This window comes from Hippocampus zosterae, chromosome 11, assembly GCF_025434085.1.
Source record: "Hippocampus zosterae strain Florida chromosome 11, ASM2543408v3, whole genome shotgun sequence".
NCBI lineage: Eukaryota > Metazoa > Chordata > Actinopteri > Syngnathiformes > Syngnathidae > Hippocampus > Hippocampus zosterae.
Genome location: NC_067461.1, coordinates 12,513,521 through 12,532,478, shown reverse-complemented (window position 1 = coordinate 12,532,478; position 18,958 = coordinate 12,513,521). Strand labels below are relative to the sequence as shown.

Sequence of the window (18,958 nt, the reverse complement as noted above, 5' to 3'; positions counted from 1 at the left end):
TGACCTTCTATTATTGAACAGGAGGAAATTAAAATGTTCATTTGACATTGCTACAGCGAACAAAGATGCAATACACAAAAATGAATGACAATCATTTACATATGCCCATAAATGTCAACCTTGAATGAGATTTGTCGTGAAATATCTGAAAAGGAGAAATGTTAATTGGGACTCACGGGGGAAAAAAATACCCAACACAGTGTGGTATTTTTCAGATATTTAATAAAAGTCATTTTGGCTACTGCTCTTATAATTACATCATTACAACTTCCTCAATTATTGTGGGTAACAGCAACATGTATGGACCATTTTGTTTGTCACCAACAAAAAAGGCCAACATTATTTTTCTTTGTATAAAAAATATAAGTTAATTTAAATGTCATTCTAATTAAGAAAATAATAGGTATAATAGCAATATTATTATTAATAATAATAATCATCATCATCAAGAATAATGATAAAGATATGCTGAACATAGTGCAGATAATGATATAACTGGTGCTGAAAAGTAGGAACAGTGCAGTGTTGTGGACTTCACCGTGTTCTCAACCATATAGGGTGAATGTAAATAGTAAATAGACTCTTGCACACACACACACACACACACACACATTCAGAAAGTGCATGAACTGCCATTCAGTTTAGCACCATTAGAGCAAATATCGATTCTAGAATGCACACAGTACACACCTATTACTGTACTTTATATGCAAATTACATCTCACTTCAGTCTAAGTGCATGCTAAGTGTTGCTCTCGATTGGAACTTACTGGAAGCAATTTTGAACAGTTTGACAGAACACACCCGATCCACATGCCACATTCAGGGGATCAACAGAACACACATTGGATACATAAGTCTACACATCCCTGTCAAAATGCCAGGGTGTACACACTTATGCAACCAGACTATCTCAGTTGTTTATTTTTAATTCCCCAGTACAAAAGATTTTATTTGATCCACCCCACCCCCTCCCCCAGCCCATTGCAATTGTACAGTTTGTAGGTCAGATTAATGGTGGAAAATTTTGAAATGACGTCTTTTCAACCTGGCATTTGAGAGTGGCGTACAGACTTTTTATAGATGCACTGTAAATGAACCAAGTGTACATTCACACTACAGGGGCCACCTTAGCATTCGTGAATCAAATTATTAGAGGGACCACGTCCACTGGAATGACCATTCGGAAAAGATCGAGAAAATGTAATCAGGAAGATCTTGGAAAATCATCTGTAGGAGAACGAGCGGATGCTGAAACGTTAAACACACCTGCAAAAAGTCTTGCAGAACAGTCCCAGAGTTACATGCAGCTTATCAGATTTGACACTGACGACACGGAGTAGTGCTCAAGTCTCATTTCCACCGATCATGTCTTCTGCTTTTACGTGTGGAGATCCCACGTTAAAATTTACAAGCTGTCTTAAACATACGTGACTGCTTGCCGAAGGTTTCAAGTGCTAGCAATGGCCTCAGGGCAGTGCTGTGACGGGGGGTCGACTTCAGGGCCTTACGTTGTGACTTTTGTGACAGTTTTGGCACACAGAAATCCCCATCCTCTCATAGTCGCAGTTGAAGCTTTTTTTTCGCGCAAAATATATCGTGCGGGATTTCTGCCATCTTTGTGTTTAAACAGGTTGTGTGTCTTTTCAAGTACTGCAAAGGATTTTTGCTCAAAAGTTAAGAAAGAAAAACATTCTGACATCCCCCCTCATCTCTAAGGTGGCATTATTATAGCATGCATGTTCAATGTACTACACATTCCTTCTGTCTCTGAATACCTTGCTGAAGTAGTAGTGACTCATTTACCGCAGAAGGCAAACAGTACCATTTTAAAAAGATATCAACCTAAACAACAAGGTTTCACATCACCTTCCTGTGAAAGGTTCAGTGTAAGGCCTCTCAAATACAAGACCGCAAAGAATCAACTCAAATAATAATTATAATAACAATAATGGGAACAATAACAATTAAAAAAACAAGAACAAATGACATAAACAAAGCCAAATAAACAACCAAAATGGCACAGAGTCCATTTTCGAAAAGAAATTCCCAAACGGAGTAGATGTAGGGTGATGGGTTTCAGTTCCTCCCGTTAGCTGTCAGTCAGTCTCTGGGATCAGTAAAACCATCAGCTTTGACACCTCCGTCACCCATTGAGGTAACTTGTGTTTTTTTGTTAAGTCAAGGCGCCTTTTTGCTGATCCAGCTCCTGCTCCTGCTCCTCTCCCTCTTAAAAAAAGCTTCATAAGTGTGGCAAAGTTCAGATTGAACCCGTTATGACAAGCAGTCAACCCTTTGGTAGTCAGTTGTCCACCTTGACAGGTCCTGAATCAGAAGGCCGGCTAGGCACCACATCCTCCACCTCACCGTGCGCTATCTTCTCCCATTGGCTCAAGTTCTCCCTGCAACACACACCGCACCTACTTTAGAGTCATACTCAACCATCCCGTATTGAAATCAACCCTTTCATGCACCCTGCAACCTGATAACATAAGCTGTCCACTGCCGTAACGGCTGTCCCTGAAAAGGTTAACTCAAGCCATCCATTTTCTTTTCCACTATTTCCTCATTCTGTTCCAAGCTGACTTTGGTATAACCCCAGACTGGTCAGCAGCCAATCACGGGGTACATGTAGTCAAACAACCATTCACAGTCACATCTACTGTACATTTAAATCACTTTACAGGCTATGAAAATACGTTTCTGACAGGATCCTTACTTGCACGCTTTTAGAAGTGGACTGGATGGAGGGAAAAGGTCAGCTAGTGTCGTATAACATGGAATTGCTACAGCATTGTAGAATCCCACCTAAAAATGGAGAATAATTAGAAATTATTACACCGATTAAAAGTATAACGGACTTTGAGGCAGCTGCAAAAAATGTCGCCTGTCCATATGGCACTTTCAAGGTTAATGAAAAAAAAACTTTACTGAGTTATCAACAAATAAAGTTATAGTTGTAAGAATATTGCAGCATCATCTCATCTCTCCCGAACACTATTTATTACTTCTACGGGTGGTTTCTTCACTTCAACAAACTTGCAAATGATGATACAGTAACAAGAAATACATAGTTATAGATGGCTACAATGTATCACACAGGACATCTAAATTTCTCACACATTCCAATACAAAAGTTGATGACAGTTGTGCTAAATAAGGGTGACCCAAAAAGATGCGTACCCATATTTTATTCGATAAAAAAATCAAATTTTTAACGAATGTTTTTTCTGTTGCAGGACGTGAAAGGTGAACCTATGGATGATTGTTTTTAGCTATAGTTGCCCCAAAAATGTCTTGGACAAATCAGCAGAAGATATTCTCCCTGGAGATCTATTTTGCAACAAAATCATACCAGAGTGTACAGATTCAGTTTGGATTTTTTATCGAATAAAATATGGGTACGCATCTTTTTGGGTCACCCTGGTAGTTTAGAGTAATGAAACAAAATCAATATAGTTTTGAGCCTAATAGAATTAAAAAAAATCTGGATTGTAGAAGATTTTTTGGGGCAAATGTGCATATCTCAAGTGCAACGTACTATATGGTAATGTACAATATTTGAAATACAATCATGATGCGTGTTCTGCAAATGAAAAGGATAAAAGGCATAGGCATTATTTGCTGGTGGGATACAATTACCCCTCTGGATGCAACGGAATTTTAAATGTCCATTCAAAAGACACGACGATTATAAGATATTAACTATAAAGCGATGGAATCTGTATAGTGAGTGAAACTCGTGGTCTTACTTGGCCTTGAGGGACTTCATCCTTCTTGTCTCGATCCATCATTGAGATGGGCTGCAACCCGATCTTCTTCATCTCATCTCCCTGTGGCAAACCAAAAACGAAGTACAGATGGCATACGTTTCTAAAATAACAAAGCACATGATTCTAAACTTGACTGATGTTGTACCTCGGCCCAGAATTCAGCATAGATGTCATTGGCTGTGAGTCGTGTGATTTGCCACTGCTTAGTTACAGAACACAGGTCACATGCTGTCATCATCAGACCAATCACACGGTCCCTGGAGGAGAGCAAAGCTACGTTATCGCCTTAAGTGCTAATATACTGTTCACTAGTGTTCAGGGACAGCTGCAGCATGTTTTTTTTTCTCTCCCGGGGCTAAATGGGGGGCTTGACTGATACATACAGGGGCTGAGAAAATAATGTATAAACATATTTTACAACATCAAATAAAATGTTAATGTTATATCTGGGCCTCCACAGATTTCTAACGGGTCCATAGCCTCCGCTAGCGCAATTCCTGCTCGGGAGTCTGTGTGTAACTCAACTCATTTGATAATAAAGTTGTATTCAATTCATTTCAATTCAATTCATTGTTTATTATTCTCAAAGAAAATCATTAAAATCCAGCAATATGGATGAATATACTTTTCCAAAATCAAGATGATTGCACATTATAGCTCTCACTCTTTAGGCAAGAAATCATATGAAAATTGCTATTGCTTTGTCGAAGAGATTCACAAAATGATTGTAAAGTTACAATTTCATGAAAAGGAAGTATATAACATTGCAAAATGTTATATCTTGACAACTATGAGAAATGTCGTCTGTACTTAACCGTAGCAGCTTATGTTGGGGATGTGGGAGCAAAATGAATTCCCAGAGAACACCCACGCGAGCATGAGCATAACACACAGAGATGTTCCGATGTCAGTTCAAACCAAGATCGTGTGACTGTGAGACAGATGTGATAAGCATTTTTTTTCACCATGCTGCTTGTGTGCCAATATATTCTGACGATGTAATGTAAATAAACTACTGAATTATGGTCAGTCAGTCAAACTCATTCAGTACCAGTCAATGTTAGACCAAGTCTGAAAAGACGTCTTTGGGAGTGAATGAGTTAATTATATACCCAAAGCACTAGTTTAAAAAAGGTGTGTGAGCATTCTTCGGACGTTGGACACAAAATATTACAACTTCAAAGCCTCAAGGTTTTCTAGCCTCCACGGTGTAGTCTCACCTGTGTGAGTGGTTGTTGAAGTCGAGATCACCGGAGGTGAGAAGCTCTGACAGTTGCTGGTGGTTATTGAAGTAAAGGGCCAGGTCGGTGGCGATGATGGCCTTTCGGATGATCTCTAGCACCTGCTCATACTCGCTGGAATTCAGGTTGGAGAAAATATTGTGCCCTTCCAGCTATGAGAAACAAAGAGATCAATAAAAAAGCAAAGGCTCCACTTATGAGGCGTTCACTTCAGCTAGACTACAAGAGATTAACAAGATTTTTAACCATCACGGATCTGTTGACCGTTTGTCCAAGTGCTTCGCGAAAACAAAAGTGCCCTTTGAGGCTGTTTGCCCTTGCTGCGATACACCTGTATGCGTTTGCAGAGTCATTGTTGAATAATCTGTGAAGGTGAATCCTCTGTGAATTTTTATGGTCCTTTACAAGCAGCACCAGCACCATAACAAGGCTAATAACAACAGTTTAATATGGTGACTGGTAACTCTTAAACATGCAACAGACACCATTGAGAACAAATAGAAAGTGCATTATGAATGGTAAGAGCAACACAAAACTGGGGCATTTTGGAAATAGAACAATACATGTGAAGCCACATGTTTATGGAACGATATAAGCATCCTCCTCCTGAAATGCACCAACATAAGGCACCACAGAACAAATATAGAGTGCCTGAAAACATAACCTACAATAATGCCAAATGAAGAGCCTATCACCACATGTGGTGCGAAGCTGTTTTTTAATCATTTTGCGAGCTTGTGTGTTTAATGTTAGTGTTAAGTGGTACGAGACAATTATAGTAGCATCTTCACATGTTAAGAAACCGTCATAGACACTTGTAATGGAGAGAATCCGTTCACTTTTCAAATTCCAGCGAGTATCCATTCACTTTTCAAAATATTTTTTTTTCAGCCTGAGACAATGAACAAACTATAATCACTGCAGGTTTTTTTAATCCTTTTATCTGTGCGGTCAGCAGCCCGGCGGTTGAGGACCACTGTTCTATGCGTACCGACAGTGATGATGATTTTTAGGTCTGCATCTTCCATCGTTATTATTTTAGATTTTGCTGTTGAAAAATCGAATCGGCAACTGCAACTGTACTGCCCTGTATGATGGACAGCACCACTTATAAGGTCTGGTTTCCAGAACCGCCCATACAGGGGCTCCTGAGCTGTGCCACTGGAACTGTAGAAATTCCGACCGGAGACAAAGTTGGTATTGCATCGTGGAGCTCTACCTGCAAAATGGAGACAGTCTGAGAGAAGTGATGCTGCTCCATTGTAGAGGTGGAGTAGAGAGCAGCCAGAGGGTGGTCAAACTTCTGCAGATAAGTGTTGCTGTATCCTCGATGGTCCAGATCATGACACAGACAGGCTACCAAGAGTCCCTTCTTCTGTAAAAGGAAAAAAATCCTTTTTTTTTCCTTTTACACACTACATACTCATATCATGCTATTTCATTCATTATTGTTTCTATTAAAAGGTGACCCAATGAGCAGCGGACCTCTAGCTCTGTGAAGGTCCCAGGGGTCTTCTGTAGGATGGCATACATACAGTGGGCCACGGTCACAGCGTGCTTCCAGTTGTGGTAGGGCACACGCCGGTAGTTCTTGCGTACAGACATGGTGAATCGACAAAGCTTCTCCAGCTCAAAGCTACACCAAGCGAAAATGGGGATGAACAAATATAAAATGACCTTATAATCAGAGACTGCCACCTTAACAGCTCTGCAGTACCCTTACCTGGTCTTTCCACAGGAGCTGTGAACCATGTAGATGAAAACTGCAGGCCAGATCTCCTCAAAGGGATTGATGTCAAAGTGAAACCTGGACGAGGAAGAGGAGTGAATTTTACTGGGCGGGTCAGTTAAACGGTCCTGGTTGCTCTATTGTACACTTTTCCCAAGAAGTGTTGTTAAAAGCACAAACCAAACAGCATCCATGTAATTGTTTTGGTTGCGACATACTCAAGTATTTCGGACTCCTAAACGGTCTCAAAACACTGAAACTATACAAGTTTGTGTTTTGGAGATGTGAAGAGTTGGGGGATTTCCAAGTTGAGAGAGTCGAGACTACCGGTTCCTCCTGTGTCTTGGTTATGACGTAAACGGATACACCAATTGCTACATTTACTGTAAGGCTTATCAGTGTTTGTTTTTGGAAAACCTTTGGGTGTTTAAACGATGATTTTGTCCAATGCATTTTCGCTAGGAATAAATACATTTTTGTTTGTTTCTCAAAGTGTGTTTTTATTGAAAAAAATCCCAACAAGTATAAGGTGAAAAAAAACAGGGTACGACTAATACATTTGCGCAGGGGTCATGAGGTGAAGCCCATAAAGCATTGCAAGACTCACATTTCGATCTCTTTATAAATGGGAGTGGGAAGGTTGAGCTGAGTGAGTGTTTTCCATTCTTCTGAGGTGCAGATGCTGTGGTAAGACAGTTTTTCCATTGTCACTCTGTAAATGCATTCAGAGTGGCGAATTCGATGGTACATCTAGACACAAGACACATACGAGAAAGTCACAGAAAAGTTTTTTTTTAAGAAAGACACTCAGCAAGCGCAACATCAACCAGAAAAGTATAATGAAGAAAATACAATCATCTGAAAAAGGCTATTGGCACAAGCTTCCTGAAAATTCCATTTTACAGTACTTGCAAAAAAGTATTGCGATTAATCAGTGTTTGGGCTAAACCCTTTTCTTCTTCCGGAATCATAGCAACATATTTCGAATGAGTCAGTTTTAATGTGGGAACAGTTTGACTGTTTCGGCATGGTACCTAAAGGCATAGTTGGACAACTTTGATAATGTTTGAGATTGTGTGGCCAAATGAGCAAAACCTTCCATACACTCCAGAAGGTGTTCCAGCTGACTCCATTTTATCATCCTGCTGGTATAATGAAACAGGTGCAGTGATGCTTTTGTCCATACAGTCTAGACCAGGGGTCGGCAACCCAAAATGTTGAAAGAGCCATAATGGACAAAAAAAAAACAAAAAAAACCATGTCTGGAGCCGCAAAAAAATAAAAGCCTTCTATAAAACTTACAATGAAGGAAATGCTTGCTGTATGGATGCAGGAGACTGGACTGTCTCAGAATTGTTTGTTATTTATTCCTTTGTTGTGTGTTCACAAATGCTCCCATAGAATTTATTTTGTGATTTCCTTACTTTATTTTTTTTTTGTGCATTATTTTCGCATTTCTTAGTGTCGGTGAAGTGATCATGAATTTCAGTTTTTTGCAGGCTGTTTTTGGACGCCTCTCGAGTCGAACGAGAAGAGAGAAGGCACAGAGTCGGACGCAGATTTGTCTGTGTTTGTTGAAACTGAAAAGCATAAGTAAAGTGTACGTTTTAAAAAACCTACACCACAGCTCTCTTTCTCGGAGCTGCAACATTTATCTGTATCTATTTGAGCTGTATTAGCCTACTATCAACATATGTTTCCATTTTCAAACATTTTTATAAAGCTCCATGGAGCCACTAGATGTCACTAAAGAGCCGCATGCGGCTCAGGAGCCGCATGTTGCCGATCCCCGGTCTAGACCAAAGAGCATCTTAACTCACTCATTCAAATCACAGTCCAATACAAATAAACAGTCCCACATGGGAGTCATATCTCCTCATCATGACTGTTTTCTGTAAATGAACCTTTTATAGATAACGTGATGTTGTTGTAAATGAGCGTATTTGTTCACTGACTCACATTTGCACAGTGTAAGGCCAGGGCACAGAAGACAGCAAACATCTTGAAGTTGTTCTCATCTGTTTTAGTGAAGGCACTACCGCTTAACTTATTCACCATCTGCACCACTCCGATAACAGTCCCCCTGCTCACGATGGGCATGCACAGGATGTTCCGCGTAGTGTAACCTGTTTTGAGGTCCACCTCTCTGTCAAATAAGAGCCAATCATATCACAAAGTCAGTTTAGCCCACAGGTTGACGGTGTGTTGAAAGGGATGACGTTTTTCATGAAAATGAAGTCGAGCCAAGTGCTTAGGGTGCGTACCGGTTAAACCGCGGGTCTGCATAGGCATCTGGGATATTTAAGACTTCCCCTGTCCGAGCCACTTGACCAGCTATTCCTTTCTCTATAGAAAACCTGCATGGACGTATGAAATGGGAGCAGCCCATGAACATTACAAATTCATTATCCGATTGATCATACAAACACAAACAGGCAAAGATTCATGAATATGTTGAAGTTCAAATACACCATTCACAAATTCCTCATCAAAACCAAGATGAAATAGACAACCTTGACTTTTTCGCTGAAGATGGCAGAAAGTTGACTTTACACACCTAATTTCTTTGGTTTTCCTAAAGACTGGCTTGCCTTCTCTCTCCTCACCAATATCGAACAGGTCAGAAAACAGTTCTTTGTTGTTTTGATCTACCTGGAAGAGTGCACACCTGTCGGCATTCACCAGGTTTTTTGCATATATCTGCAAAGAAAGCAAATTAGACCAACTCGACATGACATGATGATGGATATTGCTGCCGTCAGGTGGAATCTTTGTATTTTCCAAAATCGTCACTTCTCAGGAGATTCCCATTGGTTGTTCAACCCTTAACATTTCTTCAGCAAAGCCATTTTCAGCAGTTTTGATTGGCCAATAATTTGTAAAAATAAAAAATTAAAAAAATAACACGCACGCGCATGTGGACTGACCAATAATGAAAGATTTGTGAAAAATCTAAGATAAAAATACCAAATTGTGAAGTAAACAAAAATCCCACTTACCATAATGTGTTCAAGTAGAGAATCTATTGCCACAATATTATCAAAGTATGTTCTGTGAGAAGAGAAGAAATGATACATTGAAATGTTTGACAAAACATTCAAGACATAAATTTAAAGTTTTTTTTCCCCCAGGGAGAAAGCACTTTTAGCTTGTGCTAATGCTGAAGCTAAATTACTGGATGGTGTTGTCAAAACAGGAGCAACTCTTACTTTGACACATCTAGTAGGAAGTCATTGAGCTCAGTCTGTTTGGCGAGACCTCGGCAAACCTAGAAGAAGAAGAAGTAGGTCAGGTCATACGTGAACTCACGCATTTCCCAAAGTACACTTGCAGCATCTTGCTTGTACTCCAAACAGGCCAACATGTCTGTCTAGCGACAGTGTTTTCCAGCAAGCACCCAGCCGAAGAGTGCCGTGCGCTGCAGTCCTATGCAGCTCACAGAGGTTCAGAGGCCCACTGTGGCCAGTCCTGCTGTGGGACACTACTTCTCTTAGGTGTTATGCTATGACTTCACATAAAAACATTGCCGAAGCTATAATGACGTCCCCGGAGACCTGTTTGTTGAATCTACAGCTTAGCTGATTGGATAGGGCCCGGTCGTAACCCCTTCAAGTACACAGTGGATTTCTCTATTAAAAACAGCAGTGCATATCCAGAACAAACAATGGCGCTCACATCATTACAACTGGGCATGTCAGCATTCACCTTATTCCCAAACAAGTCAAGTACATTGGAGTGTACAGCATTTGCAACAGTGTGCACAGGTCCCTGTGGACATTTGCTCACCTGTACTTGATGAATGGCAACTGACGCCCAGGCTAAGTTTGCTGTTGCAACCTGAAAAATAAAAGTCCAACTTATATATATATATATACACACACACACACACACACATATATACATACAGGTATATATATAACATTTTATATCCCATTTATTTATTTCTTTTATATTTTTAGGTGAGTACCCGTAAAAGTATAGGAAAACATGGACTTAAGTCAAGTCAAGTCAAGTCAAGTCAACAGTATTTATAGAGCACTTTCAAACAGCCATCGCTGCATACAAAGTGCTGTACATGGAGCGATTTAACATATACAATAAACAGTAAGACGAATCAGTAATAAGTAATAAGTAATAAGGCGGTAGAAAGCACCAAGCAGTAAAATCAAGAGCAAATCTAAGTCATGCTGAGTCAAACGCCTAAGAATACAAGTGAGTTTTGAGGAGGGCTTTAAAGATGGGCAGCGAGGAGGCTTGCCGAATGTTCAGTGGGAGGTCATTCCAGAGAGATGGACCAGCAACAGAAAAGGCTCGATCCCCTCTGAGCCTCAGTTTAGTTCTTGGTACGTCTAGCAAAGACTGGTCCACAGACCTGAGGCGCCGGGCAGGGGTGTAGGGGCGTATGAGCTCAGAGAGGTAAGGTGGCGCGAGATTATTCAGAGATTTGAAAACAAAGAGGAGGATCTTAAAAATAATTCTAAAATGAATGGGGAGCCAGTGAAGGGATGCCAAAGTAGGAGTTATATGCTCCCTCTTACGAGTACCAGTCAAGAGGCGAGCAGCGGCATTCTGTACCAGCTGAAGGCGCTTGATGGAGGACTGGCTGACTCCAAAGTACAGGGCGTTGCAGTAATCGAGCCGGGATGTGACAAAGGCATGAATTACTGTCTCAAAGTGTTCATGTGAGAGGAAAGGTTTTATTTTGGCCAGCTGTCTAAGGTGAAAGAAGCTGGATTTAACAACGGCACCAATTTGCCGATCGAGTTTGAAATCACTGTCCAGTTTAACGGTCTCAAACTTGGGACAAGTTTGAGACCGTTGATTTCAGATAAGGAGATAGGGGGCCCAAGTCTACAGGATGGAATGTACAAGGTCCACTGGGGCCAAACAATATCACCTCTGTCTTCTTTTCGTTGAACTTCAAGAAATTTTGTGCCATCCAGGTTTTGATTTCTTCCAGGCAGGATAGGAGTGGCCTTAATGAGAAGGTGTCTTTCTTGCTCAGTGGGACATAGATCTGGCAGTCATCTGCATAGCAGTGGAAAGGAATACCATGTTTCCTTAAGATGGAACCCAATGGGAGCAGATACAGCGAGAACAGCAGAGGCCCCAGAATTGAGCCCTGTGGAACACCACATGACAGGGGAGCAGTGCGTGATTCAGAGCAGCCAAGGCTGACACAAAAGGTCCTGTCAGCTAGATAGGACCTAAACCAATCAAGAGCACTCCCGCCAATGCCCACCAAGTGCTGCAAACGAGTCAGCAGAATACTGTGATCCACTGTATCAAATGCTGCAGTTAAGTCCAATAAAACCAGACACACGTGGTCTCCAGAGTCATTTGCCAGGAGGATGTCATTAGAAACGCGTAACAGGGCTGACTCCATGCTATGCATCGTCTTGAAACCTGACTGGAAGACCTCCAAGATGTTATGTTCATCCAAGAAAAGTTTCAACTGCATGTGCACCACTTTTTCCAGAATTTTGGAAATGAAAGGCAGTTTGGAAATGGGTCTGTAACTTGACAGCTCATCTGGATCAAGACCAGGTTTCTTGATCAAGGGTTGGACCACAGCATGTTTAAACTGTTGGGGAACTACACCAGAAGAAAGGCTGCTGTTGATGATATCCAAGACCGATGCACCAACACTCGGGAGAACCTCCTGAAAGAAGCGTGGGGGAAGAGAGTCGCAAGGGGAGCCAGATGGCTTCGTCTGGCGAACTACATCCTCCAAAAGCGCCAAGGACACAGTATCAAAAGAATTTAGGACAGCTGAACATGGAACATGGACAGAGGGGTCAGATGCGGTATTTGGGACCGGAATCCTAGCTGTAGAGACCTTATCAATAAAGAACTGAAGGAATCTGTTGCACATCTCGGCTGAAGAATCCGAGCAAGTAGGCAGAGGGGGTTTGAGTACAGAATCTTTCGTTTTAAATAGTGCACGAGGGTTGTGACCTTAAATAACACTTGTCAACACAGTTTTACATTTTTAAATCATAGATGCAAGTCATTTTCTCTGTTTTTGAATTGAAATGTTATAATAATAGTATGATAATAAGAATAACATAATAAGATTGAATATTTGAATATATTTCGTAATATTTATGAATTAGGCAACAACTGTAATTATTTTCTGAAACATCATTCCTCTAAAATACAATCCTTGGTAAAATCTGTATCGCAAAATATTTTAGAGGTCAAACTTAACCCATTTAATCCCAATTTTTTCTCAGACATTTAAAAGTCAAAATCAGGTGTCATTGGTAGCCCTTTTAAGTAATCAGTCATAAAAAAAATTAGAGCCGTGCAAATGAAATGCATTGTTGTCCTTCACAAATGTGACCGGTGGGATTAAATGGGTTAAAACCAAAAAATGAAAATATCTTAAAATCCTGATATACGAGGAACAAAAGCAAAGACATTAAAAAAAAAAAATCTGAAACAAAAGTACATTCAGGGAAAATTTACTCTTACCCAAGGTAATCAATACATTTGGTGAGACATAATAGTTTCTTGGAAAAACTGTACAGAGCTCATGTTTTTAGTCTACGCTTGGCATTGTACGCCATATTTTGTTTCATAGAAAGTCCCATAACGTAAAAAAACAAAAAAAAAAACAAATCCAAATGCCACCTTCGAGAGTTGAATTTCAGATTTGGGTGCACACCGGGGCTCGGTTCTGTCTTTCCAATCTGACGTGTTTTTTTTTTTTTTTTATAGGTGGAACTGACCTCTTGGTGGCTGAGGTTAAACGGCTCCTTTCCCCAGTGCCGACGCAGCTCCAGTATGGCGATGAGGTCTCCGATGGCAGTAAGGATGGGGAGGCACAAGACAGAATGAACACGGATCCCTGAGTCCTGCCCTGTGCCATCTGGGAAGCGTTCGTCCTGAACGCACAGAACAATGAAGGTCATTTAAGAAAGAGTTCTTCGCTCATTATGACCTTTTGAGACAATATTAGGAAACTTTAAGCCCATGATTTAACCACTTCAAAATCTTGGCAAAAATATTTTTATGTAGTTTTTTTTATGGTTTGTACAGTATGTTGACAGAAGGCCGTGGGTACTGCTGGTAAAGGATCTAGATCTAATAATAACATTGCGCCTCATTTGTTCTTACACCTTTCATACTAAATTCTCTCTAATTTTATGGGTTGGCAGACAACAACCGTACCCCCATGATGTCTTCTACTAAAAGTGTTTTGCGAGTCTTGGCAACATGAGCTGCAATGGTTGTCCCGAATGCGATGGGGCCAGAGGGGACAAGGCTTGGGAGACCATCCTTGGTCCTTGTTGGAGTAAATAGACATAAACTCTGTTTGGAAGCAACGGAAAGAAAAGACAAGGTGTGAAGAAAATCTCAAACACCAAACTATACTTGCTGAGAAATTGCATCACCTTAATTGCTTCATACTTACATTGTTGCATTCTCCCAAAAAGTAAAGTGCAAATCCATCAGCTTTTGTTGCTGCAGGAACAAGAGGACACCAATGATCAGATAAAATAGTGGAAACAGAACAGATTAGTGCATGGACTACCGGTATCAAGGATGGTGAAGTGTCACTCGGATAGATAGATCCTTATATTGTGGTTATCACCCATCCATTCATCCATTTTTGGTAACACTTGACTTCATTTGGGTCGCTGGTGAGCTGAAGCCTGTTCCAGCTGACTTTGTGCGACAGGCAGGAGACACTCAAGCCTGGTTGGCAGCCAATCGCAGGTAATGTTGTCTCAGAAATTTGAATTTAACACTGTCAATACTGGAGCAGAAAAGACACCATCGCCTCGTAACATGCAATCAGCCTGAATGCTGAACAGGCAACTCACTTACTGCAATTTAATAACAGTGAAAACTTGTGTACGTGCTTTTGTGCGGCTGTTTAGGTGGGCAACAGAATGAAAACGGCCTCCATATTTAACTTTGTAATGTCTGAGTAATAGCTGAGCTATTTAAAGTTACTACTCTTCTTTTTTTATCGATGGGAAAGTATCCAAAGGAACCGTACATTTCTCTTACGTGGATGACGCACTGTCTATTAGAGGTGTGGAAACAATAGTAAAAGTTGACTTTTTTTAATGCAAACCTTGTACCTGTTTTAATGATGTTGCAGAGTTCATAGAGCAAGAGCTTATTGTCGCCTCCAGTGTCCAAGCGCTGCTCCATGTAGCTATTGAGTTCATACACCACGCCCTGCATGTTCGCATCCTGGTACTGCTGGACACAAACACCAAAAAAATTCCTTTCCATACTATTCACCTCGAGTGAACGGTAATGAAACGTATAAAAAAAATAATAACCCCAAGCTCCCTTTTGCTGCTTTTTTTGTTGAATGAAGTAGGCTTGTCCCACGATTCACAAAAGGAGAACCTTGTCATCACAGCATTATGTGTCTCCTCACCCTTACCCTGCTCCCTCATCACTGCATTCTAGTTCTCGCCTGTATCCCGAGAGGAGGCCATCGAAGCCTCGCAGTTCTGATGAAAGAGCTCTGGAGCTTTGATGCTCACATTCATCTTAAAAGTGTACTTATGTAACAGGCAGACCTCCTGCTAGCACAGGGCCAAAGACCTGTCATGTCTGCTCCTGCAGGGAGGGTGAGGATGGGGGCGCGGCAGGGAGAGTGGCGCACTAGAAAGCCTCCCTCTAGGGATCCATTCGACCCACCCACATCCTGTTTGCACAGACGTATGGATGACGCACAGAAAGGTTGAGGGACCCTCATTTTTTTCTGCGCATATGGCTTGTAAGTCCCTTTCATTATTGAGGTCATGCACCCCACTAAGTGGACTCAGATAGTGATTCCAGTGGGCAAAGAGGCGTCAGAATAAGGTGCAAGCTCGGTATGGGGACATTTTTCCAACTGTCCAGTCTACACGGGTGACAGCTATGTCTGTGCCAATAAACATACCGGTATGCCTTTTAACAGGGTAAGGAAATGCAATTTAACAACAGATTGAGAGTCCAGATTCTGAGAACGCACACAAAACCTGCAAAGTATTTGCCTATTGTGCCATGTCACACACTGTACATTCAATATATGAAAATATACAGTACATCTGTTCACAGTGAGGCAAAACATACCCTGCTGATTTCTTTAGATGATGTGTCATCTGTGAAGAGAAAATAAGTACATTAGATATAACGGCAATCAATACAAAACCAAGGACAACCAAGTTAGTATGTTGGATAAAATTACCAGGCATTCAATCTAGTTTGTTTCACTGCATCTTGCATTGCTGTTTAAGTTCCACCTTCCCACACAGTCTTTAATATGCATGGCTGTTTTTTTTCCTGTCATTGACACGTTTGAGCAATCATTACCCGGGTTACCAGTCACTCCTACACACAACATTTAGGATTTAGGATGCTAATTCTGCTTAAAGGAGTACATATCAACTGCTACGTAAGTAATGCTATTTTTTAGGGCCCAATGGTAACTAAAAAAATGTTTTTTATTTCCAGGGCATGAGGAATGTTCTTGAAGGACTGAGTCTGCGGCAACGGGACTTCTTTGTTTCTAAAGAGGTACCAACATTGTGGTGCCGTATAGAAAAACGTTATCAAAGAAGAATCTCGAAACATTTCACAACTCTGGACCATGGTTCATTTGCCTCTGTAGGGGAAGGGATAGAGTGAATTAAAGTCAAGTCAGGTCACATATGTAGTACCCGGGCTATTCTGTGAGAGGCAGCCTGGTGCAACAGGACATGGAGTCTGCAGACAAATCTAAAGGAGTAATAGAAGAAGTATCAGAGGATGTACTGTAGCTATCAGCTAATCTGGGAAAGCGCGCTTAGCAAGGGTTCTCTAGGTTATTTCGATTGTGCTGAATGATTATGGGGACACACACATTGAAGCACTTTCCCCACCACTGAGAAAAAGATGTGTGTAATAGGTGTTACCCTCAACATGAATCCAATGGTAATTAGCAATGATGAATGAGATCTAATTTTACAATCAATGTCACAGTCAAGTGGCACTTTACAGCAGCACCTTTTAGTAACCGCTTCGTTATGTAAGCCAACCACTGGTCAGACACATTTTAGGAACAAATGACTCACATGTGACCACCTTGTAGTTGGCAACCACTCCAGAAAATTAGATCTGAGGAATATGAATTGAAGAACCATTTTGGATACAAGGTCAAGTCTTAATCCACAAATAAGTCTAATTGCCTTGAAGTGGAAATGCGTACGCTAGGACATACATCCATTTTCCAATCCGCCTTATCCTCACAAGGGTCGCGGGGAGTGCTGGAACCTATCCCAGCTGTCTTCAGGCAGTAGGCGGGGGACACCCTGAACTGGTGGACAGCCAATCGCAGGCATACGCTAGTATTGTTGGTATGTCAGGTGGACTTTCCTTGACACTTCAAGTCATGTCTGCAAACATTTAATCTGAGTAACCTCAACATGTCACTTCACCAAAGGACTCGAACAGTATAGCGTTCCACTGACCACACCCAGTAGTGTCACAACCCGCAGCAAGGCGAAACGGGAAAATCACTTGGAGTCGAAAGAGATGTGAGTTGATACCTTGTAAAAATGTCTATATCCATTTTTTCCCGCGGCAAAAGAGGAGGCTCAACAGGAAACCGGCATTTGAAGGCTGGGTGAATTTGTTTGCGAGACTACAAGCGATTGAATAAATTAAAAGAAGGACTACATATTGCACATAAATTGTTGATTTATATTTCCTCTTCCTGTACTCAGGGACACATTTGTTTCAATTATGATTCTATTAAAAGTAAAATCTAGAGAGAAATCAATTTACTTGACAAGTACAAAATTCGGAGACCTCAAGAGCAAATTCCTGGAGGGATTTGAGGCCTTTGGGAAGACAGTAAACAGATGGAAATTGACCTTGGATGTAGAAATTGACAAGTTTTGATGATAGCCAATGACAACAGCTACTGGATTTATACACTGGGAGTGCTAGTTGAGATGAAAATAAAATCACTCACGCAGTTTGAGCAGTCTCGGGTGCACATGAGTCAACAGAGGACAAGAGCAGAAACTGCTCCGATCTCTTTGATAACATTTCATGTGATCCAACCATGCAAAGCCTCGGGTGCATTGGAGAAAAGAAATCTTGCTGACTCGAGCTGGTGCAAGCTTTGAAACAACCCTCTGTGCATGTGAAGAAAGAATTACAGCCAGCCACATTGTTTGCTGTTTTAAACATGCCTCTCTTAGTTTCCTAACTTAGCCGTGAGAGCTATTTTAGAGTGGACCCCTGGCCATGTGTGACGTCAAACGGAGGACAGGGGGCTGCACTAAAAGAATGCAAAGCCTTTAGGGTAAAGACCACAACACAACCCCTCTTTTTTTTAGGCAGTTTGTTTTTAAAATGACCTTTTAATGGCAAGGACCAACTTGATGCGATTATACACCCACCTCCTGTTGCAAAATAGTTTACAGCTCTAATATGTGACGAAAAAGCACCATAACACCACTCAACATAATATGTGAGTCTTTTTTTTGTTCTGTTACTGGAGAGCCCCGTTCGGAATGTCATTTGAATAATAATGGAATGAAACACAATGCTAAGTGAATGACAGGAATCCTAACAGTCTGGATGCAGTATAATGTAAAATTGGATCCAGTGCCACATGTCGCCTTCACATTATGTATTAGGTTACATGACTTCTATCATGCTAGTGTCAAGGGATTCAACAGTGAAGCCAAGATTATGGGTGATATTTTCGTGATTGGCACTAGGTTGACGCCGCGTGCATTAAGTCTGTGCGGAGGCGGGTTAGATCTGGTCTTGGTAATTTCCCAGACGCCTGCAAGCTGCCGCATTTAGAAAGGGTGGTTTGCGCTGTTGTGGGCGTGAACACAGCCAACTGCATTCACCGTCAATCAAAGAAGCTCCTAACAGTCTCTTTCAACGTGGTACATTCACATCGGGCATTGAGCACTGTCACTACTCTTGACTGGTGTGGCAACGGATAAGCTAAGCGCAGGTACCCTCATTAAAAGCAGAATGAGCTGACTTAAATATGTCCGCGGAACTCATTTATCTATCCCTACCACAGATTGTTCATGTACCAACCCCTCCATAGTTGTGTGTCGGCCAGTGGGATGATTTAAAAACGCCATGGTGGTATTAATAATAATAGTAATAGTAGTACATAGGGGAGCTCAAAATCCTTCTCACCAATATTTCGTTCGTACAGCAGTCTATCCACTGCACCAGACTTAAAA

General features: G+C 41.2%; 1 protein-coding gene across 8 annotated transcripts in view; it reads right to left on the bottom strand.

The window, feature by feature from the left end:
- Positions 1–205: 205 nt before the first annotated feature.
- Positions 206–18,958, bottom strand: part of pde10a (phosphodiesterase 10A) — a 54,591-nt gene continuing 35,838 nt past the window's right edge. For 4 of the 8 annotated variants that reach the window (XM_052079595.1, XM_052079596.1, XM_052079599.1 and 1 more), the window contains 20 exons: positions 15,831–15,859; positions 14,840–14,963; positions 14,164–14,213; positions 13,920–14,060; positions 13,478–13,633; positions 10,530–10,580; positions 9,953–10,011; positions 9,743–9,794; positions 9,301–9,443; positions 9,008–9,100; positions 8,703–8,889; positions 7,351–7,493; positions 6,738–6,821; positions 6,500–6,650; positions 6,234–6,389; positions 4,994–5,166; positions 3,919–4,030; positions 3,753–3,833; positions 2,720–2,808; positions 206–2,402 (listed from right to left, as the gene is read on the bottom strand). In XM_052079595.1, coding sequence (XP_051935555.1) covers positions 2,303–2,402; positions 2,720–2,808; positions 3,753–3,833; positions 3,919–4,030; positions 4,994–5,166; positions 6,234–6,389; positions 6,500–6,650; positions 6,738–6,821; positions 7,351–7,493; positions 8,703–8,889; positions 9,008–9,100; positions 9,301–9,443; positions 9,743–9,794; positions 9,953–10,011; positions 10,530–10,580; positions 13,478–13,633; positions 13,920–14,060; positions 14,164–14,213; positions 14,840–14,963; positions 15,831–15,859 — 2,174 coding nt within the window. In that variant the 3' untranslated portion in view covers positions 206–2,302. The remainder of the gene's footprint in view (positions 2,403–2,719; positions 2,809–3,752; positions 3,834–3,918; positions 4,031–4,993; positions 5,167–6,233; positions 6,390–6,499; positions 6,651–6,737; positions 6,822–7,350; positions 7,494–8,702; positions 8,890–9,007; positions 9,101–9,300; positions 9,444–9,742; positions 9,795–9,952; positions 10,012–10,529; positions 10,581–13,477; positions 13,634–13,919; positions 14,061–14,163; positions 14,214–14,839; positions 14,964–15,830; positions 15,860–18,958) is intronic. The other 4 variants (XM_052079594.1, XM_052079597.1, XM_052079600.1 and 1 more) reach the window with 1 other exon arrangement.